Raw genomic sequence first — 26,131 nt, 5'->3', positions numbered from 1 at the left:
GATGTAAGCCATCAGGTCCAGGGGATTTATCCGCCTTGAGTCCCATTAATTTACTAAGTACCAATTCCTTAGTGATTTTAATCGTATTTAGCTCCTCCCCCACCCCCCCCCCCCCCCTCAGAGCCTCCTGTTTGTCCAGTGTTGGGATATTCTTAGTGTCCTCTACCGTAAAGACTGAAACAAAATATTTGTTCAGCATTTTTGCCATCTCCATGTTTCCCACCATTAATTTCCCGGTCTCATCCTCTAAGGGACCTACGTTTGCCTTAGCCACCCTTCTTTTTATATAACGATAGAAACTCTTGCTATCTGTTTTTATATTTTTTGCTAATTTATTTTCATAATCTATCTTCCCTTTCTTAATCAATCCTTTAGTTACTTTTTGCTGTCTTTTGAAGACTGAAATAATGTGTATGGAAAGTGTAGATATATGGGGGTCCCGATTGACAATAAATTGTAAATATCACAACAATGCTTGGTGGCAGTGAGTAAAGCAAATCAGATGTTGAGATGTATTAAAATGTCAATATTCAGCCAAAATAGTGAGGTAATCCTGCTACTCTATAAATCGTTGTTGTGATCACTTAAAATACTGTGTACTGTTGCCGTAGTACAAAAAGAATATTGCAGCTGTTGAAAGGGTACAGAAACGAACAACCAGAGTGATTGAAGGAATGGAGGGATTGGATTATGGAGCAATTGTGTAAATTGGACATTTTCTCACTGGAAAAGAGAAGGTTGAGAGGTGATATGATTTGCTGATGTTTGGATTCTATAGAGACTAGATAATGTAGATTATGACTAGATGTTTCACCTTGTAGAACCAGAAGACATGGCCTGCACTTGAAGGGGGTATGTTCAAAATTAATCTGTGGATACAATATTTCAGTGAGCAAGTGGTCAATCTATGAAAAAGGCTCCCTAGGGAGACCGTGGAAGCAGATAGTGTTGATTCATTCAAATGCAAATTAGATTTCTTTCAGAAAATAATATTTTGGGATATAGTATGACTAATTTGAGACATGCCATTATGGTGAGTGTAGCATGCTTGGGAGGAACAGGTGACTTTGGACCTATGGTTCCCAAAGCTTTCTACTACTGTGGGGGGTTGCTTGTCTCCTGTCTGGGTCTGGGTCTGTTGTAGACTAATTGATAAGAGATTGATTACCATGATTAGTCAACAGCTCCATTATTGTTGTATCATGCGACTGCCAGGATGGTAGAAGGCGAACTAGATGGACATTTGGTCTTTTTGGTCTAGCAATTCCTATGTTCCAAATTTACCCCCGAAATGTTAACTTATCAGTTCTGATGAAGGGTACACCCAAACATTAACTTATCTTTTCTCTTTACAAATGATGTCTGATCTGTCTGTGTACTTCCAGCATTTTTGTTTTTACTTGGTTTGCATTTTTTATGTTTTGTTAGTGTTGGTTGATTATTACTCAGTCTTGGAATGCTAATCTCTAAGCCAACATTATTTTAGTTTTTATAAATATGAACTTTTAATCTCACTAGTGGTCTATGGTAATGATTAAGCTTTTGTTGATAGATTCCTGAACAGGATGAGACCTATATGGAAGACAGCTTTTGTGTTCGGGAGGAAGATGAAGAGAATAATCAAGCTGAATTATGTGATGATGAGGTTGTTAATTTTGATCTTCTCAATAATACTCCCATTGGAGGAATCAAACAGTATGTGACTCGGCACAGAGCAAGAACAAAAATGGCAGAAACGGAGCATGCTAAAGGTGCCTTATCCAAAAAGAAAAAAGGCAGCCGGATTGTGGTGTTGCATGATTCCAGTGAGGAAGAACAAGAAGTGAACATGAACACTGAATTGCCAGGAAAAGATTTGGTACAAAACAGCAAGAGTAAACAGACAACAGAAGTGCAAAAAATTATTTTATGTTCTTCAAAACCAAGCTTAGGAGGTGGCTCTTTTAAGAAACCTTTTTCAAAAATGATTTTGCAACAAACGGCAAGTGTTGAAAAGGGTATACCTTCAGAGCCTCGCTCCCTGGACAGAAGCTGTGCCGTGCGGTTGAATCTCCAGGCTTCAGTATCTGAAACCTTGGACTTTCAAATAGAACAAAAACATTCAAGGTGTACTTCCATTCTTGCCCCAGAAATTACATACAACTCAATGCAAGACAAGACACAGAGTAAACCCCAAATGGACAAACTACACTGTATTAACTCTGTTGTAAGTATTAATTGTTTAAATGTATTCATTTTAGTGCCTGATATACAGAAGTTAATAATCCCTTATCAGCCAGTCAAATAAATCCCAAAATCACATCTGGTCTAAAGCATGTTATAAAAATGCAGGACCTAATTGTTTCTCTGTATCTGCTGTGGCATCTCTGCTGTCCAAGAAAAAAGTAGGTCAAACATTAAAAAGGTAAGAAATCTCTCTTTCTACATTTTCTAAAGAATCTGACTATGTAATGTGTTACAGGCTGTAACACCTCATATGACTGTCTTCCATGTTTACTATTAAAATTTATTTTTAAAAATCTAATCATTAGGTTAGCCATTTTTTGTTACCCTTTACCTTCAGACTGTTTTTCAACAGAAACAAATTTCAACAGGAGGTTTTTGTAGTTGGGTAAAGAAGTGCAAAAACTAAATGCTTCGACTAAACATTTTTGCAATCGGCTGTAGCTAAAATACTGTTTTTTGAGCTGTAAACCATTTTGATCAACTTTATAATTAAGTACATGAAATTGATCGTGACATTAAGTAAATACCATCACAGTAGAATCATTCCAAATAATGTGGCATGTTAGCATTTTGTTCAGTATGCAAGTATGTATCCAGAGTATGCATGTGCTTTTTAAAAAATATTTATGGTTTTATGAAAGGGGGACATTTTCTCTGTTCAGATGGATTTACTCTTTAATCCTAAATTGAACATCACAACATGCACCATTATATTTTAACGCCCTGACTAAATTTAATTAAAAAGAAAATCTTAATAATTTTGTTAAAGAAGTTCAGATTATGCATTCCTACACCCTACTGTTACTCCTGTCTAGGAAATGGACCCTGCTTTGTTCCTCATTTCATATCACCACCTATTTCAATGTATCGAATTGGAACTGGTTTTCCAAAACTCAAAGAAAATATAGCAAACTAATTATAAATGTAGTATTTTAGATCATATCATATTGTATAATGTTTGTGAATACTCTGGGAATGGATTAAAGTTTTAAACCCTGTGCAGTAATCCATTTGTGGATTTACTAGTCAAACATAGCATGGTTGGTTTTAAAAGTTGAGGTCTCCAACTAATTTACTGCAATAAATGCTTAAAAGAAATGAAAATAACTACACGTGTGCTTTTAGATTTTAAGTGGCCCAGTGATTTACAAATATATATTGGGAACAGTAATGCTGTAATAAAATAGATGCATTTTCTATTACAGATGGAAAAATCATTGGTAGACTATGACATTTCCACATTTTCAAGACCAAGTGAAACTCTGTGTAAAGGCAGTCTGGTTGCCATCCATCACCCTGTATCTCTCAGAACAATTCCACTGACAGTTCTTGTAGACAGTCGAGAAATCTCCTCTGGGCCAAACCTGGTCTCTTCTCTACGCATTAAACATAGCATTAAGGCTGAAATTTGTTCTCTTAATGGATGTGATTATATAGTGAGCAACCGGATGGCTGTAGAAAGAAAATCCTTATCGGAGTTTGCAAACAGTGTAAACCGAAGTAAGCTTGTAGACCGTATTCAGCACCTTCAGGCCATGTTTGAACGTGTGTGTGTTATTGTGGAGAAAGACAGAACTAAACCAGGTGAGTGACTTGTATATGAATAGTTTGTGCCGGATTCCCAAATGCCATTTCACAGAATCTTTAAGCTTGCTTTTTCATGATACTTTCTTCAACCTACTGTAAGATTTGCAAATGGCTTTTGTCAGCCAAAGCGATGAAATCATCTCAAGAATTTCCAATTTCGATGTACTTATTTTAGACATCAATGTAATATGGCTGCCACAACATTTTATTCCAACAAACAGTAGATGCACAATGCAAAATACCAAATAAGACCTCGTTTGAGAAAGTTGCACATCTCTCGGACACTTTTTATAAAGCTGCTCTTCGGAAGCAAAGAAGTGTATAGATTGGTTAAAGTGTCCCTCAGTAGATAGAGCAAACAGTGACCGAAATATTAAAGGCTATATAGCAGAGCAAACTGTTTTCCCTATTGAGGTTTCTATGTTATTCACTGGGCTTTTGACAGTAGGAGGTCCACAACAGCCAACCAAGATGACTTGTTTCTGATTTTCCTCCACCTCCATGGTGTAGAATCTAGTCTGGCATAACCAATTAGTGGCACTCGCATTATTGTCTCACATACTTTATCTATTGCATTACCATCTCTGTCAATGTGTTACATTAGCATAAAGGATCAAAGGAAAGTGAGCTCTAAAGTTGGCATAACACAAAATATGGATAAATAGAAAACACTCTCTCAATTTTAAGAATTTTAAAGATTCATAGTTGTCTTTCATTTGAGGGAAAAGTAAATTGTGTTGCACTCTGTGCATTTCAATAAAATATAGGAGATGCGTCTAAGATATTCCAGAGAACCAGGTACTATGATGGCTTGTTATCAGCTCTGACCATCGCTGGAATCCGAATTTTGTTCAGTTCCAGCCAGGAGGAAACAGCTGGTCTGCTTGCTGAACTTGCCCGTGTTGAAGAAAGAAAGAATGCTGCTATTACTGTCCCACTGGAGGTTCGAGGTCTTCGGCAACAAATTCTGCAGTTCTACCTCAGCATTCCTGACATCAGTTATATAACAGCCTTAAATCTCTGTCACCATTTCAACTCTGTGAAAGAAGTAGCTAACAGGTAATTTTATTTCCTGATTTCCATAGATTATAATTTACATTTTCAAACAAGATGGTATTTGGTAGAATGCCAACCTCCCATATATTCAAATAATTGGTCTAATTGTGTAATGTAAGGATGATTTTATAGTAACTGTCATTGGGGGGTGAAATGGATTTAGTTCAGTTGTATGTGGGAACATATATTTTCAAAGTCATTAGTGACTTTTTTGTGTGCTCAAGATTTGCCGTTCTCTCAGTTGTTCATAAGTGCTGTACAGGTATTAACGGTAAATCACCTGAACCTGCTCCTTGCAAGCAGGTGTGTCTTTTTTTTCCCCTGTTGTCTGTGCAGTTTAGAAAATGATCACAAAATACAAATTCCAATATTTAATGCGACAGTCATAGGAAGTTTGTTCTCCAGATACAGTGGACATTGCAAGGAAATTCAGTATCTTCATAACTAAGATAGCATTTGTGCTGTAAATTTTAATGAGGGACTAGTCCTTTTTAAAAAAAAATAAAACTGCTACAAAGAATTTCAATTTGCTTGAGCACCTTTTTTATGTGCACTGTGCTTTTTGAATGTTTAATCTGCTAGGTCTGATTACATTGGGAATACAGGGCTGAAGGATTTACTAATTCTGACTGTAAAGAAGCTGAACTACATGAGTTGATGCTGCTGTTAAACCAGGATGCTTCAGCTATTTGTGTACTAATTTAGTTTGTTCGTACTTCTGTTTTCAGAACACCTCCGCCATACTACCTTTCTCCCCCCTCGGATATGCACTTGAAGTGCCGTAACCTACAAGGTTACGGACCAAGAGCTGGAAAGTGGGATTAGGCTGGATAGTTTTTCTTCGGCCCGCACAGATACGTTGGGCCGAATGGCCGCCTCCTGTGCCATAAATTTCTATGATTCTTCACCCCACTCTTAGTGCTCACTTTTTTAAAAAAATCAAAGGATGCCAAAGTTGATTCTTTTATTTACTGGTTGATTATTAAAATGATCCTATTCATTTCTTTAAGCAACTGTGTACTTATGTTTCCCATATTGAAAATAGAATGATTCACTTTGATTAGTTACATTCCAAATGTGTATAGGCATTACACATCTTTGAAGCATGGATTTCAGTACTGGTGAAGTGACCTGTCATTTGATAAATTTGCAGTTAACCTGATTGTAATTTTTCTTTGCCCTCTAGTTCAGTGGATGAAATAGCAGCTCGAGCAAAGGTTGGCCATCGACGAGCTGAAGAGATCTATCGTTATCTTCACTATGTGTTTGATCCACAGATGGTGCCGGATCATCTAGGGCAGACTAATAGGAAACAAAGCTTATAGATATAAATATCTATGATTTGCCAAGCATAGGCATCTTTAAATGCACTTTATTTCTGTATTGCTTAATGAATATGATGTACAAATTATGTAAATTAAATCTTTCTTCAATATTTTGTCAGCATATTCAAATGTTAACATAATTGGGACTCTGCCAACTGACCATTCAAACCTCAGCTGAACATCAAAATAAGATTACAACTACAATGTGTAATTTAGCAACAGGAAAATACCTCAAGATTAAAACATCAAATTGGACAATTCAAGATTTGTAAATGTAAACCACCCAGACCGATAACCAGTTACAGATTAAGAATACACTGCATCTTGCCTCCAGGAATTTGGATTTAAGATTTTTTTTGTCAGTACATGATATTTGCCCAGTTTATAGTTAACTATAAAAAAAGTAGAAATAAATGAATTATTCAGTATTATTTATATTAACTTATGAAGATTTAGTTAATTAGCAGCCTCAATTTCAGCAGTCATTTAGACAGTGTATTGTGTGGATGACATTGCTGCTGCTTAAAATGTATACCAATCAGTGTAAGTACAATAATCATTTGATTATACCTGTGTCCTTGTTTGCAGATTCCCTTTTTATATTAAAAATACAACTCAAAAATTGTTTGCTCTAAAACAATCTTTCCTTCAATTAAAAACTGAATAAATTAGAACATTAATGATCTAAATAGGCACACTCACAAAAAGCAAAAATATTGGAAGGGGGAAAAATTTTGCATGTGGCTTACATTCAGATTGCAACTCCTTGCCTTTGTTGCTTCAGGTCATGGATGATCAACTTTGCCTACAAGGAGTCTCTTGAGTAGCTCTGGATAGTTAGGTGTCCCCCATCCTGTTACAGGATCCCAAGACTGAGAAGCACAGAATCCCTTTCCTTCAGTTTTTTCATCCAGACAACCTAAGTGGCAGCCTGTAGTCACCTATGATTGGAGAGAGAATTGAGAAATTCAACAACATTAGAAATGTAACCAAAAGACCCACTTTATATACCACACTTTCTAGGCGGTATCTTAGTTCTGTTCCCTAGCCATCAAGTTAAGACTACACCCTGCCTCTTGTCTCCATGTCAGTACGTGGCATTTGCCCAGTCCATAGTTAACTATAAAAAGTGGAAGAAATAATTATTCAGTATTATGTTTATAACAACTTCTGCTGATTCAGTTTATTGACATAGTCCCAATTCCAATAATTCATCAAGACAGAGCAATGAAAAATCTGAAAGAAGTGCATATAATTATTTTCTGCTTTGTAACCTGACTTGAACTCAATTCATAATGAAAAATATCTTGCCCCAGTGTCAATGTTACAGTCCTGTTAAATACAAAGAACAGATGTTTGCGAGTATAAGACTCTAGGCTTTCATTTGATATAAAAGCAAAGTGAAGCGATTTTGTCAAGAACACTCAAACCAAAAATGCGGGCGACACACTTCATTCATTACCTTGCTGTATGTGCGGTATAATCACAAAAAAAACTTTCCCTCACTTATTTTATGTACCACATCTTGGATTCTTCCCCTTCTCTAATTTTATATCTTGTAAATTATTCAGTTTTTAGGGTAAGTCAAATGAAGCAAAAATTCTGGACTCAATGGCATTGTACATTGTTAAAAGGGACCTAATCAAAATATAGAAATCATGACTACCTCTCCTGTGGCATTGTTTAGTATCTGGGACTTCTCAACTGATCTTGTTTATTTGTTTCTCATTGAGGTTTTGCAGTTGTTTATCAGTTTCGGCATGTAGTACTTTGTGTTTGTGGATGGTGAAAAAAATTTGGGGGTGGGGGAAACTTTACCCCCCACTGTCCCCTATGTGGCCATTTTAGAAATCTCCAATAGGCGCAGGCACATCGAATTTGGGGTGTCCGGGAAGAACTGCTTTATGGTCCCCTTCTATCTGTGTTGCTCATTTTTTGTGCATCCCAGTTCCTCACTGTCTCTTACTCTCTTCCCTCGTCTGTTGTGCTCTCTAAGTTTCTCATTCTCTTTCTCTTCCTGTATCTGTTACCAGCCTCTATTCCTATCTTTGTACTACTGTCCCCCTTTCTATTTTTAATCTGTTACATCTTTGTGCTTTCTCTAATAATCTCTGCCATCTGCATCCTTTTCTTCGTTATCTGTGACTGTCATCTTTTCCATCAGCGATCTCTCACTCAACATGGCAGGAGCTACAGAAGCAAGGACCAGTTTTATACAGATTAAATGGTATGAATAAAGGAAACCAGATTGGGATTTTAAAAAAATCACAAGTTTCCAAATGCTGTCATCTTGTCCTCATTTTCTGGTGTAGTTTGCAGATTGTTACTTCAAACTACATCAGGAAACTTATCAGCATATCCTTCTATTCCTTTTTATAAGGTTAGATGAAGTAGGGAGGGTGGAGCATAAACACACTACCTGTTGGGCCAACGGCTGGTTTCTGTGCTGTACATTCTATGTAAAACCTTTGAATGAATTGACTAAGTGCAGTAATACTGCAACAACAACTTGCATTTATATAGCACCTTTAACGTAGAAAAATGTGCTTTGGTGTTTGAAGCTTAATCAGACAAAGATGGATGCCAAGCCAGATAAGGAGATATTAGGAGGTATGACCAAAAGCTTGGTCAAAGAGGGGGACAGTAAGGGAGGCAGAGGCGCTTCGCATAAGGAATTAGAGTGTGGGGCCTAGATGGGGCAGTGGCAGCGACATTATGGCGGTGGGAATAGGCGTTCTTTGTGATGGAGTATATTAGGGTTGGAAACTCCCCTTAGGGTCGATGAGGTTGTGAACAGTCTGATTCAGGCTGAGCCAGTGACTGAGGAAGGGTACTGAATTGGTGGCAAGTGTGCATAGATTTGTGGTGATGACTTTGGTTTCTTCCCATGTTTCAAATGGACCTAATGGTGGCTCATCCACGACTGGACATTGGACAAGCAGTCTGACAACACACAGACAGTGGAGAGGTTGTGGAGCGGTAGAGCTGGGTGTCACCGGCGTACATATGGAATCTGACCCCATTTCTGCAGTTGTCATTGCCAAGTGGCAGTATATAGATGAGAAAGAAGAGGCCGCCAATGATTAGTCAAAGCGAGTGGGGGTTGCAAATGAGGCCAGAGTTGGAGGCATGCAGAGTTCTTGGAGGGTTGTAGGGCCATAGGAGGTTACAGAGATTGGGAGGGGCAAGGCTATGAAGGGATTTTAAACATGATCATAAGAATTTTAAATTTGAGTCATTGGGGGACTGGGAGCCGATGTAGGTGAGCAAGGATAGGAGTGATGGGTGAGCAGGACTTGGTGCAGGATAGGATATGGGGAGCAGAGTTTTTGATGAGCTGAAATTTACAATGGGTGGAGAATGGGAAAGCATTGGATCTGGAGGTGACAAAGGCATGGATGAGGGTTTCAGTGGCAGATACGCTGGGGTGAGGCAGTGGCAGTGACGTAATGGAGGTGGAAGTAGGCGCTCTTTGTGATGGAGAGTACATTAGGGTTGGAAACTCTGCTTAGGGTCGATGAGGTTGTGAACAGTGGTTCAGGCTGAGCCAGTGGCTGAGGAAGGGTATTGAATTGGTGGCAAGTGCGCATAGATTTGTGGTGATGGCGTTGGTTTCCCCCCATGTTTCAAATGGACCTAATTGTGGCCCATCCACGACTGGACATTGGACAAGCAATCTGACAACACACAGACAGTGGAGGGGTCGAGAGAGGTTGTGGAGAGGTAGAACTGGGTGTCGCCAGTGTACACGTGGAAGCTAACCCCATGTCTGCGGTTGTCGTTGCCATGGGGCAGCATGTAGATGAGAAAGAAGAGGTGGCCATGGATAGATCCTTAGGGGACTCCAGAAGTAACTGGTGGGAAGAGAAGCCATTGCTAGAGATGCTCTGACTAGGTTTGGATAGGCAAGAGTGGAACCAAGCAAAGGCAATCCCAGTGAGCTGGACAACAGGAAAGCATTGGAGGAGGAGGGTGTGGTCGATCGTGTCAAAGGCTGCAGAGAAGTTAAGGAGGGATAATGCACTACAGTCACAAAGGATATCAATTGTGATTATGATTAGGGTCATTTCAGTACTGTGCCAGGGACAGAAACCTACTTGGAGAGATTTGAAACCTGGAGTTATAGGAAAGATGGGCACAGATTTTGGAGGCAACAGCACATTCAGGAACTTTGAAGAGGAAAGAAAAGTTGGAGAGAGGGGTTGAGGCTTTTTCAATGTTGGTGGATCTGAAAAAGAGGGGAACAAAGCTGAGGAGACAGTACCATTTACAACATCAGCTGGCAGAGGGGCCAGGAAGAGAAGAATAGATATTGGTTACTGAAAGTACAATTCACCCCTATGATTGAGCTTTAATGCCCTTTCTTCCCCCCCCCCCCCCCCCACCCTCCCTTTTTTGACTCTTCTAATCACAGTTTGAGCATCCTAAGCTAATGTATGATGAGAAGGAATCTGAAGTCTGGCTTGGGCTGCTGGGGAAGCAGTTCTGCCATTCCTTATCAAAAGATCAATTGGCTTTCTAAATTTACTTAAATGGTGCAACATTAAATGGTACAGACTTTCCCAGCACTGGTAGTAAGATATGAGGGGGTGGAATTTTAACTTAACCCACTGGGCAGAAATAGGCAGGTTTGGTCCAGATCCAGACTTGTGTGACAGGATGAAAAAGTCTTAAGTGAGTTTTGGGAGTCATAATCTTGTCCTTAGAGGGTGTAAAACACAGCACAAAACTACCCATAATTTAATACTAATGGACCACAAAAGAGATTGTTTTGTATGGGAACTGGAAATGTCACATTAGTGCAGTAAGGAGCATTATTCTAAATTTGGGATTAAGGTACATAGTTGCGACAGTGCTGAATCTGGACTGTGCCAATACTTAATCTGGAGATTACTCTACTCACACTGACTTAGAAACTAGAAACATTTATTCCCCCAGCAAGGACACCCTCACCTAGTTAACAAGTATTGTGGATGAATTTCTGTTTAAGATTGGAAAATATCAGACAATAAACAGATTGTGTGCAATTTTGAATCAATAGTCTTGTTTAACTTACATCAAAGAATGCCCTAGACGTGCAATTCTCCTGTAATTTGTAAAGCAGTGGATTTACGAAGCCAAGAGCTGGAAGACCTTTTTGGAATCGGCGATCATTTATGAGGGCCAAGATACCACCAAAGACCGGGGTTGAGGCCTTTAGAGAAAAGCAAAACCATACATTTTATTAAATAAGAGAATAAAAATCTGACACATTTAGCACATGAATTATTTGAGCTTTAATCATTGATAAAGATCTTGAGAGCCAATCAACGTAGCAAAAGAAAGACTGAAGATATTCCTATTTTGTAATCAATGGCAACGAGGATTAAATGCCAATGTGACTAGCACTAGCTCTGTCCTGTGAAAAACTGAATAAGACTTTTATGACTACAGTGGTGATTTTTATCTTATGGTAAGAGGTTTTACATGCTGTGTAAATAATGGTTCAACTTACTGATGTCCCAGAAACCCAAGGAATAGGGATTAGATTGCTCACAACCCAGTAGTTATCAGATAGAGCTGCTACATCAGGATAGGCACGGCCACTAGCATTGTAGTAGGTATCTGGGGGAAGTGACTTCATTTTTTTGAGGTAGGACTTCACAGCAGCCGCCTGTAAAATGAAATTAGATATTGCACATCTTTTACCCTAAACATAGGAAATCTGTAAGAACAGCTCAAGACAAACTTAGACTTTTTAAACCCATTAATATCTTGCAATGAAAGATATATTTTTGGGAGAATTGATTGATCTTTTCCTTAGTTTTAAAATCATTTTTTTTTGTAATTTGCTTAATAAAATTAATCTTGTGACATTTTGGTCTATGGTGCATGACTGTTCCAGGAACAAAGGCACAATGATGGAAACTCAGTTCAAACCCTTGACCTGAAGATGGTGCTGTTACTGGTGACTGTACCTCATGCTATTGTATTTTTTATAAATAAAATTTGGCTAAAGGACAGGAATATGTTGAGACTTCAAAAGAAAAAAAAGTGTATATTGGAAGACTGAAGCTTGGTCAGTTCTGAATATCTCTTGCTTGTTTTCTAAGCTTTTCACATACAACAGCACATTAAAAGTCAAAATACATGGTGAAACATGCTGGAGCATTAGTGCACTGTAACAAGGAATGGAGGGATGCTGACTTGTAATTCACTATGTGCTGAGTTCATAATCTCATGCTAAGCATTTACCCACAGGAAGAAAGTGAAAAATGGTAGGGTGACTCATCCAAAGTACGTTTTGTAGTGCCCTAGTATGTCAGCTCAAACTTCCATTCAATAGTACCTGTACAAATAGTACAACAGTGTACACAGTACTGCGGTTTAGTGCTTGCTATGGTGTACTGGTATACACTGCATTTTTTCCTCAATTTAAGCATGTATTCTATCCAGAAACATTGTTTTAAAGAAATAATGCTCTTTTTATATTATTCTCCTTCATTTCAATGTCGCTGACAGTTCAGAGTTAAAGATACACTTCAGTCTCAAGGGGTCCATATATTGGAGGTTCTACTGTACTTCATAAAACCAAGAAAAATTAGATTGACAATTTTGTTGAATAGAGCTAACTAGAGCTGCACTGGAATCATAAATCATAAGATTAAGCAGAATGAAGAATAGGCTAGCTTAATCCACATCAGCCTAGTCTGCAGAGCTGTAGCATGAAGTCATATTAACCACTTTGCTCTGGTACCATCAGGCAACAGTGCAGTAGATGAGCCATTCAACACTATTACATTAGTGAAACATGGGTCAACTTCTTGTAACGATCGCAGGTGAATCCTTTGTCTGCAATGCCTAGGGATACCTGTTCACTAGGAAGTCACCTTCAGTAAAACAAAAATCAATCTAGTGACTAACTGGTTTACTTAACTGATAGTCTGGCATCTTAAACACATTGCTGAATCCACCACCACTGATGTAGTCTGTCACCTCAGATGTAATTTGGAATGGATTCTTGAAAGAAGTTCCTCCCACAGTTGTGACATATGGACTGAAAGAAGTTTTATAAACAGTTATGTCTGGGTATCTCACACAATGATCATATGTTCATTCCAATGGCATGCTCTATGATGGGCATTTTTTTTTGAAATCCACAATTTTATTAATTTGACAATGACCTTTAAGTGTTGCCTTCTGGATAGATATAATTTCTGTAAAATAAACTGTGTACAGTAAATGGATTAAATATGTAATAAGAAACAAATGCATAAAACATTGTGGGGGCCAATCTTCAACTGCCACCCACCCGAATACCTCTGACACCCACGGCCTGTCTGATTCAATTTTCACACAGGCCTTCACACCACTCTTGCTCAAAACAGGCGGGAGGTTGTTTAAATATGCACAGCAGGGTCCTATGTCGGTTGAAGCACCCCGATTGCAATTTTTATGTACCAATGGGCAGAGCGTATGCTAGGCCCAGTTGTACCAGGTGTTGAGTGGCCTAAGCAACGGTCTTTAAAAGGACTGAGAGGCTATTCAGGAAAAGGTAATGTTTCTTTAAAAAAAGACTTTTGTGAGGCCAGAAGGAGCATGATTCTTCAACACAAAGATTTTCTGACTTGTTCTTTGGGGTCAGCTTCCCATCCCCCACAACAAGCTCAAGCTCAACCTCCCAGCCGATTTTCATCCTTCCAAAACTGGTGAGCTGTAGCGGAAGAGCCTGTTTGGCGCCTGCAGCTCACCGGCTGAATTCAATTGAGGCCTGTATCTGAAAATCATTTGGGCCTCCTCACCCCGGCTTTGGGTAGGTGCTGCAGATACCCTGTCCACTTTGCACCTGTTTTGGATGCAGGTTGAACCTCTCTCCCTGCTTTCCTGCTCTAGGTTCCTCTGTATAACACACAACATGGCCAGCTCCTTCTACCAGGCCTCTGTCAATGTAGCTCTGCAACTAGGTGCTGTGTATAGATCAGGGTGACAACCCTTTCTAATTTTGGTTCCCTTGCTGTGGAGAACCTCGCCTCGAGATTTCCCAAATTGGCTCGGCTGAGCACAGGAAATAATGAGCATCAATGTGGATCCCAACTCTTCGTTGCACTGGAGTGCCAATATGCTGCCTCTGATTTATTACTAATTCTAATTTAGCAAGAGTTCACAAATGATTCTTGCAACAAATATATTAATTTGGTCAGCAAAGTCAACAACATTTCAAGCTTTATCCAGCTTACCAAGGAATAAATGTTAATATAAGCATAAATGAGTTGTTCCTGGAGAACAACAATGGATTATGAAATGATATAGTGTAAATGATTTTAATAGTCACTTGTGATTTAGTAAGAGTTAAGATATGAAAAATGCATATTCATTAGCTAGAATATGTAAGTGTTTGATCTTGCAAAGTATGTAGTGGAATACTACATACATACTCATTAAAAAAGCTACACAGTGTATTGAGTCATTACCTAGATGCAGGAAAGCTTGGTCTGAAGGTATTTATGCCTTTGCTAACTTCTCTGCAGCCTGCACCATCATCACCTATCACACAAGGGAAGTGAGAATTAGAACTTTAACTGGCATTACCCCCCTTCCATCAGTTTTAACAACTTTTACATAATGTAGCAATCACTCTATTATGCTGTATATTTAGAAACTAAGTAACATGCTGAACTTTATCTCCCATCTCAATGCTTACCAGTTCCACGAAAATGAAAGGGCTGATTTTAACTCGGGGCGGGAATAGTGTCCTGATAATATCATTGGGAAGCAACACTGCCATTTAAATTAGCCTCCCACTCCTCTGGGCCAGACAGCCTTCCTGTCCCTGATTTTTAGGCAAGTACAAATGGTGGGGACAGCAATGCCTCTGGAACAGTGCAAAGCCGCTTGACCCTACCCACACCGTCCCTAGCAGGCGGGGTGTGGATTTAAAATTGGCCCTGAAATGTATTTTTCCAGATCGATACTCTGGAACATTTGATGAAAGGGATTTATTTATATATACATAAAACAAGCACCATTATTTACCAAAAGATGTTCCCTTTCCCATTTCAAATTTAAGTGCCAATTATGTGTTATTTGTGCTTATAATCACTTGAGATGATAGCAATACTCGATCTAATTATAATTATTTCACTGCTCAGGTTACTATGAAAAGTAATTGAACAATAACAGCAAATGAAGATAGGAAATTTGTCAGTTCAGGCTGCTCATTCTTAAAATGCAGACATTTAACAGGAAAAGAAGGGCAATGCATTAACATAAAGAAAATTTTAAATCTTAAACAGTATGGAAAAGGTAATTCAACACTTTTAAATTAAACAGTGACAAGAAGACAAGGGGTCACAACTTCAAACTTATAAAAGGCCAATTTAGCGCTAATATTAGGAAGATCCTCACACATTGATTGACACGTGGAATGTATTTTCACGTAGGATAGTGGAAGCACAAACTGTGAAGTGACCAGATACTGTGATAAGGACGGTGGGTTTTCTCTCTGGATGGATGAGCTAAAATGGTCCAAATGGCCTTCCTCATCCATACTAATATTGTGAACATATCAATAACCAGCCATGCTATATTTTAGCTGCAAACTACAAGCTGGTAAAAAAAACACGATCTTTATTTACACAGATTTGCTCTAGTACCTTTGACCTTAGCTAATCTGTAGTCATTTAGGCTAACAAGAGCCTTTATGTTCTTTTAGTAATTTTTGCTATTTTTAATTTACATTTATTAATAGAACTATAGCGAAAAACATACTTAGTTCTGATAGTCACTCAAATCTTTACTGCATCTTCTAAATAACATTTGAAGTATTGCACCAAAAAACACATACACAAAATATACCCTTTTGGGTGGTGTAGTTAAGAAACTACTGCAGTTTGATTGTAAAACAGAAGCGGATAAATATGCTTTCCAATTATTCTTTGTATGGATCTTTAGACTAAAAGCCAAACTGATTTTTGTACAAAAAGCAATATACTATTCATTAGTAGAATTAAAGCAGACCATCTTTAATTTCAAACTTGTAGCACGCCAAATAATCTAAAATGAACAAGTTTCAAATGTTCTGTTCTGCACATTTAACTTCTTAATAAATGTATAGAAATATGTAAAAAATATGCAGCTCTTGCTATTTCTTTCAGCATTCACAGGGCCAATGAAACAATAGTTGAAGGATAAGTTGTGACGAATCTATAGAAAAGGCACTTTCAGTTCCTAGTTCCAGTACATCATATGATGACAGGTTTAAAATCAAAGAAAAAAAATCTTGCTTTAAAAGCAATTTGTCATCAAAGAAAAATATTTACCAGAAGCAAACAGTATTGTGAGTCCACGGACACCAGCCTTCATTAACTCGGTGTTGATTCGCTCCAAATATGCCACAGACACACTGTCCTCATCGTCTCCATAACTGATGGAGTGGACCCATGGAATAGATGACATGTTGCTCAATAAAATCATCCACTCCAGAAAGGGTTCCTGGGATTCATGCCTTCCTGCAAGGGTCAAATTACTATACAGATCAACAATAGCCAACTCTTTCCCTGCAATTGTTCTGACAATTTGCAAACATTTCAAGGAGTGAAGTATTAAGAAATTGTTCAGTTTAGAGTAGGGTGAAATTTAGATACCCAAAGAACAGTAAATAATATAATACTGAAGCTACTTATATGAACAAACTGGAAGGCCCAGCAGGACATTCCTGACAATCAGTTCTGCTCAATCTAGCTACAGTGTATCACAAATTAATCTCACGAGTGTGTGGAGGATGGAAAGGAATTGACTAATGTCAGAATAATCTTATTTTATACACACCAAATCTTAAAACCCACAAAGGCAAGCGGAGGCCAGAAGTCATGTGCAAAATTCAAACCTACCAACATGTGGCCCCACATGGCGTTAAAATGTGGCTACAGGACCTGGGTCCACCCTTGGGCTGAGTTGCTGGTTTCTAGTGCACAGCTATGGACAGCTGCCACATAGAGACCATTGTTTCCCACTAGTACATTGATCTGCATTCAGCTAAAGCATGACCATAGGAACTTCCTCTCCACAGAAGAGGAAGAACAGCATGAGGCTGAACACATCAGCATTAAGGGAGGTTAAATCACTTCGACACAATCTGAGGCTTTGACCTGTGCACACGCATCCCCAAAATGATTATATTTATAGCACCCACCAAGGTTTTTCAGGTCTTCTAGTTATAATGTCAATATAGGATGAGCATGAAAAATGATACAAAACCACTCTGAAGCATGTATGGGTGGGGAAGATGTACAGGTTAGAACCATAGAAAAGATACAGCACAGAAGTGTCTGAGCCGTCTCGAAGAACAACCAGGTTCCCATTCTAATCCCACCTTCCAGCACCCGATCCATAGCCCTGCAGCTTACAGCACTTTAGCTGCAGGTCCAGGTACTTTTTAAAAGAGTTGAGGGTCCCTGCCTCTACCACCAATTCGGGCAGCGAATTCCATACACCCACCACTCTCTGGGTAAAAAAGTTTTTCCTCATGTTCCCTCTAATCCTTCTGCCAATCAGCTTCTTTGAAACATTTACAAATTTCAGAATCTCTACCTAACTCGGGATGCTAAGTAACCCTATCAGCATCCCAGCTGAGATGAGCTAACCCAGGATCAAACCTGGGACCTTTCTGGTCCTTATGTCTTAGATACTCATTGCCTTAATCAGCTGAGCGTTAGCTACAGTGTATAAATATGCTTGAGTATGTATTGAGTGCAGGTGCCCAAACTATATTGAAGGTTCTCCATGTATTTTACACACTTAAAGCCTCCCAACTCGCTTTGACTCTGAAAACCCTCCACACCAGGCCAACCTAGCAAGTGACTTGTGGGCCCCTTCAAATATGTGGCACCATGAACGGGCACTGCAACATCATGCTGGATGCTGTAACCATTTCTGAAACTGAATTTGACAAATCTACAAGCATCGACTATTTTACATAATTTGAGCTGCAAGGTTGGTTTAGTGGGACGCATTTCATTCAAGAAGAATGGGTGAGGGGGACGTAATTGCAAATGACATCAGTAGCAGAGCCGTAGCTTTTTAGAATTCGCTGAGAGTGATGTCATTGGGTAGCCCGACGCATGCGCAGAAAGAGGACATCACGTGTCAATCAAAAACCGGAGGTACCGCACTGTCACTAATCATTCCGTCAAACTAAACTCTCTGGGAGAGAACTGCGGTGACTGGTGGGGCAGTGTGTGGGTCATGGATTGTTTTCAGGTTTATTGGGTAGAGAGTGGGGGCGGGGTCACCTTTTACATTACAAAAAGAATAGTGACACTGCGTCCAATTACGTCATTTGCTGCGCATGTGCCGAGCTTTCCAAGAAATTAACTCACTGCTGTTCATGCTCAAGAGCATGATCCAGGTCTAATGGGGGGGGGGGGGGGGGGGGGGGAAGAGCATGATCCAGGTCTAATGGGGAGAGGGGGGAGAGCATGATCCATCTCCCCGTCTGGACCACGTTCACCCTCTCTTACCACCACCACCGCCCCCCCCCCCCGCCCCTCCCAACTTAGACCTGGATCACATTTACTCCTCTCCTCTGGTGCTCTGCTTCCTACAGGCTCCCCTTCGCCTGCTGCTTCTGCTTTCCCCCCGCCCCCCCCCCCCCACCCCCCATCCCCCCCCGCTTCTGCTATCCCTGCCCTGCTGCTCCCCCCTGCTTCTCCCCCTCCTCACACCCCCTGCTTCTCCCACTTAGTCCTGGATCACATTCACTCCCTCCCCCTCCGGGCTCTGCATTCTTCCTCCCTTATGGCTACCTGCATCGGCATTAGGTGCTCGCTCTCCAGTCTGCGCTTTTAGTTAACGTGATGTGGAGATGCCGGTGATGGACTGGGGTTAACAATTGTAAACAATTTTACAACACCAAATTATAGTCAAACGATTTTATTTTTAATCCCACAAGCTTTCGGGGGCTTTCCCCTTCCTTAGGCGGTGTGGAAAAGACAATTTCGAATCCTTTGCATTTTAAGATCACAGAACAAAGCCTGGTGCTAACTGCCCGTTGCCAAGGCAATCACAGTGAGCATGGCGAGACCATGCAGACGCTGCGACAACGGATAAACGGACACCGCGCAACAATCGCCAAACAGGAGGGTTCTCTCCCTGTCGGGGAACACTTCAGCAGTCAAGGACATTCAACCACCGACCTTCGGGTAAGCGTACTCCAAGGCGGCCTTCGAGACACACGACAACGCAAAATCATTGAGCAGAAATTAATAGCCAAGTTCCGCACCCATGAGGACGGCCTCAACCGGGATCTTGGGTTCATGTCACACTACACGTAACCCCACCAGCGAACAAATGTTATCTGTTTTTAATATAACTGGTCATTGACTGTCTTCCTTATCTCTCTCTCTCTCTTTTTTTTTGGGGGGTTGTATATTCAGTGGCCTTTTAGATGACACCTTTCTGTCTGCTCACTGTGATTGCCTTGGCAACGGGCAGTAATCACCAGGCTTTGTTCTGTGATCTTAAAATGCAAAGGATTCGAAATTGTCTTTTCCACACCGCCTGAGGAAGGGGAAAGCCCCCGAAAGCTTGTGGGATTAAAAATAAAATCGTTGGACTATAACTTGGTGTTGTAAAATTGTTTACAACTTTTAGTTAACGGCAGAGAGGGCAGTTGGTGACCTACAATGTGACCTACAATGTGCATGCGCAGCCCAACACGCCCGAGTGCTCATGCACGTCATCGATAACGGAAGCAGTTAGTCTCTGGCATTAATCACAGCGATCTTTGTCTCTTCAAATGCTTATATACTCTTTCTAAAGAGATGCAATGGTCTCTGCCTCAACTACTCTGTGACAAAGGAATGAATTATCTAACAACGCTGTGTAAGAAAAACTCTCCTAATCTCTCTCCTCACTCTCTTAGTGAAGTTGTTGTAATATGTATAGGACAATTGTTCAGCAATTATCATTCCTTCCAGAAATGCATGGGGACTTACAGTATCTTCTTTTCAAGGATTTATTCCTATAAGTGGACGATAATAAAGCAATAAAGGTCCTACATATTCTAAGAAGGTTTGTTACACTGGAATTTGGCTGCTTCGAAAGTTTACTATCAAGTTCATAATTACATATTTAATCATAATGTTTCAAAGGAATTTTATTTCCGTACAATTGGACACCAATTTGTTCAGGAACTATTTGGCCTGCCCAAGAGTTCACTTCCAAACAGACTGTTATTGTAACAAATAAATGTGAACTTTATATCACTAATGTCACATGACTAACTACTGGCTAAATCAATGTCACAAGCTGCACAAAAGCAGAAGTATCTTGAAGTTTCATTAGCTCTAAATGTTTTGCTTTGAACAAACCAAAACCACAACAGTTAAAGTATCAGATGGCTCATACTTGGCTGAATAAGTAGTGAAATAAAATTCCTTCAAGAAGGGCACAACACTATAGTATGATTAAACTATCACACTAGTGAACAGAAACAAATTCAATAAAAACCTACCTGTATTACTGAAGACCCAGGTAGTTATGTTTGCACCAGTACTCATAATGTACTCTACATCCAGGCTGGCTTCCAGGCCTGCCATGACACCTCCTTGGGACCCAATTACATTATCTACTTTAGTGTGGTGCACAAAGCTGCTACCAAACAATTGCATGAACTCTGCGAGATCCATCTGGTGGAAATATTGCTCCAAGAACTGAAGGATAAAACAGTTCAGATCCAATTAATCTGCAGAAATATACTACAGATCAATTAAAAAACAAACAGCTGAACTGAATTCTATCATTTCACCTTAATGAAAATGCATGATTTCTGATAAAGCAAAAAATTGAACTTCAATCTTCAAATAAAACAAAAAAAAATCAACAAATAAATATATAAAATCTATCAGTTTAAACAAAGGAAAATGACCTCCATTATAATTCATTAGGTTATTCACTAGCATGTCTGTTCTATTCAATTCACACCAATTTGTTCTGGAACTATTTGGCTTCAAGTTCCTCTATAACCTTGCTCCACCCTCTATGGGGAATCTTAAGCCCCAGATCCCAGCTCACATCTTACATTCCTCAGACTCTGATCTTTCAACCCCTTCTCAATTATTTTCTAAAACCGTGCTACCTCTCTCCTCGCCTTCAAAAGCCGCCCACAATTCTATCTTCAACCACATCTTTGGTCTCTCCCTCCCTAAATCCCTTCGCTTTCTATTCAGTGTCCACCTCTCCCCTTTTGAATACTGTAATATTTCCCAAGGACGCTGTTGTTTGAGGCTTAACAGTGGTCAGGTTTCTTCACAACTCACATTAGGCATATTCCCAGGTGCAAAATACTGCTTGAACTAATAGGTAAAAGGGACGTTTAGAGGATTATATTGAAGTGCAACTTACCAATGGCTTTAATATGATTTGATTGACAGCATACCTGTGCCACTGCTTGACTGTTATTCTCATGAGATCCAACATCACTTGCAGTGAGGTTGTATCGTTTTCTCACAACAGCAGGTGTCACTCCCATGTGAAAGTTTGCTTCTGTATACTGGCTAGCTTTCCACGCCTTGCTTATCACAGTCTTTTGCGAAGGGAATCGGTGCACACCTCCAACTACGATAAATATATATTTAAAAAAAACAATTATATCCTTTACCCTCTGGATAGCAATATTTTCCACTAACACCTTCACTGCATGACTGAAATAAACCTACTGTGAAGAGTGAAAGTGAACTTAGTACTTATCAGATGAGAAAATCCCTAGGAAACGATGGGCTGTTGTAGATGGGTGCACGAGAGCTCCAGTGTTTTGCATCAAAGGAAGGCAGGTGCTAAGTAGAGGCTGAGTGAGGCAATGCTACACAAAGTTGGATTGGGCTGCTCTGGTACACCATACAGTGGCCATTTCTTTTTTTAAAATTCGTTCATGGGATGTGGGCGTCGCTGGCGAGGCTGGCATTTATTGCCCATCCCTAATTGCCCTTGAGAAGGTGGATTATTGGAGAATTGCGTATGGTAGGTGTGCCACAGCTACCATACGCAATATGCACTACTAGGGACCTTGGAGCACGTCACCCACTGCGTGGAGATGGGCAAGTGGGAAGATACAAATTAAAAAAAGGAGCTGGAGAAAATAATTTTAAAACTAACTTTGATCGATTAGAGGAAATCTGAAGTCAGATTAGAGAGATGAGTAGGGCAGTGTCCTAGGCCCAACCATCTTCAGCTGCTTCATCATTGACCTTCCCTCCATCATAAGGTCAGAAATGGGGATGTTCCCTGATGATTGCGCAGTGTTCAGTTCCATTCGCAACCCTTCAAATAATGAAGCAGTCCGAGCTCGCATGCAGCACGACCTGGACAACATCCAGCCTTGGGCGGATAAGTGGCAAGTAACATTCATGCCAGGCAATGACCATCTCCAACAAGAGAGAGTCTAACCACCTCCCCTTGACATTCAACGGCATTACCATCGCCGAATCCCCCACCATCAACATCCTGGGGGTCACTACTGACCAGAAACTTAACTGGACCAGCCATATAAATACTGTGGCTACAAGAGCAGGTCAGAGGCTGGGTATTCTGCGGCGAGTGACTCACCTCCTATATCCCCAAAGCCTTTCCACCATCTACAAGGCACAAGTCAGGAGTGTGATGGAATACTCTCCACTTAACCTGGATAAGTGCAGCTCCAACAACACTCAAGAAGCTCAACACCATCCAGGACAAAGCAGCCCGCTTGATTGGCACCCCATCCACCACCCTAAACATTCACTCCCTTCACCACTGGCACACTGTGGCTGCAGTGTGTACCATCCACAGGATGCACTGTAGCAACTCGCCAAGGCTTCTTCGACAGCACCTCCCAAACCCTTTACCTCTACCACCTAGAAGGACAAGAGCAGCAGGCACATGGGAACAACACCACCTGCACGTTCCCCTCCAAGTCACACACCATCCCGACTTGGAAATATATCGCCGTTCCTTCATTGTCGCTGGGTCAAAATCCTAGAACTCCCTTCCTAACAGCACTGTGGGAGAACCTTCACCACACGGACTGCAACGGTTCAAGAAGGCGGCTCTCCACCACCTTCTCAAGGGCAATTAGGGATGGGCAATAAATGCTGGCCTCACCAGCGATGCCCACATCCCGTGAATGAATAAAAAAAAATAAGCAAATTATAGTTCTGGGAGATTTTAATTTTCTCCTTATCGGTTGGGACAGAGAGTGAGAAAACAGAGAAAAGAGAATGGAATTCCTAAAATGTGTACAAGAGTCTTTGCTCAAGCAGTCTGTTAGCAGAGCTACAAGGGCACAGGTGCTGCTAGATCTGGTTATGAGTAATGAAAAAATCAGGTTGATGAGCTGAAAGTGGGTGAGTAGTAACCAAAATGTGATAAGATTTAAGATGCAACCAGCAACCATGAAAAGTCAGGACAAAAACTAGAACACCAGATTTTAGAAAGATAAGGAGTGAGCTAGCTAAGGTAAGGTCGAAGGAGAAACTGGCACACACAGAGATAGCAAAGGTACAGAATAAGTATATTCAATTAAAGAAGAAAACTACTACTTAGGATGCCATGGATTATCGATTTGTAGAAGATGATCAAAAAATGGCAGAGGTACTTTGCATCGGTTTTTACCAAAGAGAAGGATATCGGAGAAAAGGTGAATCCAGAAGTGGTCGAGAGTGAGATGAGCAACATTGTGAATGGATAAAGGAACATTTTAGATAAGTTAGTTAAGCGAAGGGAAGACAAAGCACCAGAGCCTGACAGGATACATCCTAGGATTCTGAAGGAGTTGATGGAGGAAATTGCAGAGGCCCTAGAAATTATGACCCCGGGGAGGCGGGGAGGGTGCGGGGGAAACCCAGCAAGGACGGGACGCAGAGGTTCTGCCAAATTTAACAGCAGGGCCTTATTATAATTTTTTTCTTCCGTTTCCTGCCAGCAGCCGGCCAAATTGACAGGCTGGCTGGGCGGAAAAACCAGCAGCAGCAGGAGGCCGCAGCCGGGGAACCTTGGGGATGGTCTCCGGCAATCGGGAGGGGAGCAGGCTGCAGATCGGGGCTTGGGGTGGAGGGTTCAGCTGTGATTGTTGGTCAGGCTGCAGACTTGGGAAGGGGGCCGGGGTGGGGGGGCGGCGGAGGGCAGCGATCACCAGAAGGGAGGCTGAATGTTTCCTTGCGGGGCCGGGAGGGAGCACTGCTGCTCTTCCTGGCCCACAAGGAATGTTATAAATGGCACTTACCTTCTGAAGCCGGCAGCTCTGGCCTCCATTTTACTGCCAGGTTTCCAAGCCCTGGGAAACCCAAGTGGCAGTAGTTAAATTTAAATCAGGCTCCCGATTTCATTGTGGGACACTCCTACACCACGCTACCCGCTGCCGTAAAAATGGCAGCAAGCTGTACGTGGCGGGTTGTGGTTTTTTAGGGTTTAACCCCCCACCCCCCGGCCTCTTCCCGCCCGTCGTGGGGGGGGGGGGGGGGGGGGGAGGTGGGTTGTTACTATCGAGGTCCATATTTCAGGGCTTTATTGAATATGAGCCAGAGGACTGATGTGTGAAACTTCTTCACACAGAGAGTTGTGAGGCTGTGGAATTAACTTTCAGGGTTAATGGTTGAGGCAGAAACGATCTCAACATTCAAGATTAGATTAGATAGGTGGATGAAGGAAGAGGTTGAAGGGATATGGGGGCAGTTTGGGTAAATGTGATTGGAACTATTTGATCGTGTGGAGGGTAAACGCCAACACAGACTGGTTGGGTGGAATGGCCTGTTTGCATGTTGTAACTTCTATGTATTTCCATGTACTGACCTCTCCCTCCTTGGAGGGAGAATCAGTCTGACGTTCAGCATGCCTCTGCCAAAGCTCCTCATATGAGGGCCTGGAATGAGCAGTTGATAAGTAAGCTTGGCACAAGACATCTAGAACAGCAATGTAGGTATCAAATCAGAAGCTGCACTGTATAGATCTTTCCACCATACTGAAAGAAGGTTGTTCATTAGACAGCTGAGATTGCAACAATATGATTCGGGCCAAGGGCTGCTAGAAGTTGTTACCTGCAAGCTGGGTATAAAATACGTAAATCAGACTTTGGTGTCTACCAAGTGCCAGCTTGGCTTTGGTGGTAGCACTCTCACCTGTGAGTCAGGTCAAGCCCCATGCAAGAAATTGAGCACATTTTTTTTTTATTCGTTCATGCGATGTGGGCGTCACTGGTGAGGCCGGCATTTATTGCCCATCACTAATTGCCCTTGAGAAGGTGGTGATGAGCCACCTTCTTGAACCGCTGTGGTCCGTGTGGTGAAGGTTCTCCCACAGTGCTGTTAGGAAGGGAGTTCCAGGATTTTGACCCAGCGACGATGAAGGAACGGCAATATATTTCCAAGTTGGGATGGTGTGTGACTTGGAGGGGAACGTGCAGGTGGTGTTGTTCCCATATGCCCGCTGCTCTTGTCCTTCTAGGTGGTAGAGGTCGCAGGTTTGGGAGGCGCTGTCGAAGAAGCCTTGGCGAGTTGCTGCAGTGCATCCTGTGGATGGTACACACTGCAGCCACTGTGCGCCAGTGGTGAAGGGAGTGAATGTTTAGGGTGGTGGGTGGGGTGCCAATCAAGCAGGCTGCTTTGTCCTGGATGGTGTCGAGTTTCTTGAGTGTTGTTGGAGCTGCATTCATCCAGGCAAGTGGACAGTAATCCATCACACTCCTGACTTGTGACTTGTAGATGTTGGAAAGGCTTTGAGGAGTCAGGAGGTGAGGCACTCTCCACAGAATACCCAGCCTCTGACCTGCTCTTGTAGCCACAGTATTTATATGGGTGGTCCAGTTAAGTTTCTGGTCAATGGTGATCCCCAGGATGTTGATGGTGGGGGATTCGGCAATGGTAATGCCGTTGAATGTCAAGGGGAGGTGGTTAGACTCTCTCTTGTTGGAGATGGTCATTGCCTGGCAT

At 41.2% G+C, this 26,131-nt stretch overlaps 2 protein-coding genes across 5 annotated transcripts in view; one reads left to right on the top strand and one right to left on the bottom strand.

Moving 5' to 3' along the window:
• The window catches only part of fancm (FA complementation group M), a 119,687-nt gene extending 108,459 nt beyond the window's left edge, over positions 1 to 11,228 (top strand). The window contains exons 20-23 of the mRNA XM_067991853.1: positions 1,553 to 2,206; positions 3,432 to 3,810; positions 4,581 to 4,872; positions 6,056 to 11,228. Coding sequence (XP_067847954.1) covers positions 1,553 to 2,206; positions 3,432 to 3,810; positions 4,581 to 4,872; positions 6,056 to 6,194 — 1,464 coding nt within the window. The 3' untranslated portion in view covers positions 6,195 to 11,228. The remainder of the gene's footprint in view (positions 1 to 1,552; positions 2,207 to 3,431; positions 3,811 to 4,580; positions 4,873 to 6,055) is intronic.
• tpp1 (tripeptidyl peptidase I) overlaps positions 1 to 26,131 on the bottom strand; it is a 57,503-nt gene that overhangs the window by 10,155 nt on the left and 21,217 nt on the right. Inside the window, exons 6-14 of one of the 4 annotated variants that reach the window (XM_067991856.1) lie at positions 21,610 to 21,788; positions 20,686 to 20,884; positions 16,493 to 16,681; positions 14,645 to 14,717; positions 13,113 to 13,230; positions 11,689 to 11,850; positions 11,251 to 11,388; positions 6,944 to 7,135; positions 3,997 to 4,850 (exon numbers count right to left, since the gene is read on the bottom strand). In XM_067991856.1, the coding sequence (XP_067847957.1) occupies positions 6,980 to 7,135; positions 11,251 to 11,388; positions 11,689 to 11,850; positions 13,113 to 13,230; positions 14,645 to 14,717; positions 16,493 to 16,681; positions 20,686 to 20,884; positions 21,610 to 21,788 (1,214 nt within the window). In that variant the 3' untranslated portion in view covers positions 3,997 to 4,850; positions 6,944 to 6,979. Of the gene's footprint in view, positions 1 to 3,996; positions 4,851 to 5,227; positions 7,136 to 11,250; positions 11,389 to 11,688; positions 11,851 to 13,112; positions 13,231 to 14,644; positions 14,718 to 16,492; positions 16,682 to 20,685; positions 20,885 to 21,609; positions 21,789 to 26,131 lie in introns of those variants that run through there. The other 3 variants (XM_067991855.1, XM_067991857.1, XM_067991854.1) reach the window with 3 other exon arrangements.

This window comes from Heptranchias perlo, chromosome 10 (assembly GCF_035084215.1).
Source record: "Heptranchias perlo isolate sHepPer1 chromosome 10, sHepPer1.hap1, whole genome shotgun sequence".
Taxonomy (NCBI): Eukaryota; Metazoa; Chordata; class Chondrichthyes; order Hexanchiformes; family Hexanchidae; genus Heptranchias; species Heptranchias perlo.
This window is presented reverse-complemented; position numbering and strand designations above follow the sequence as displayed.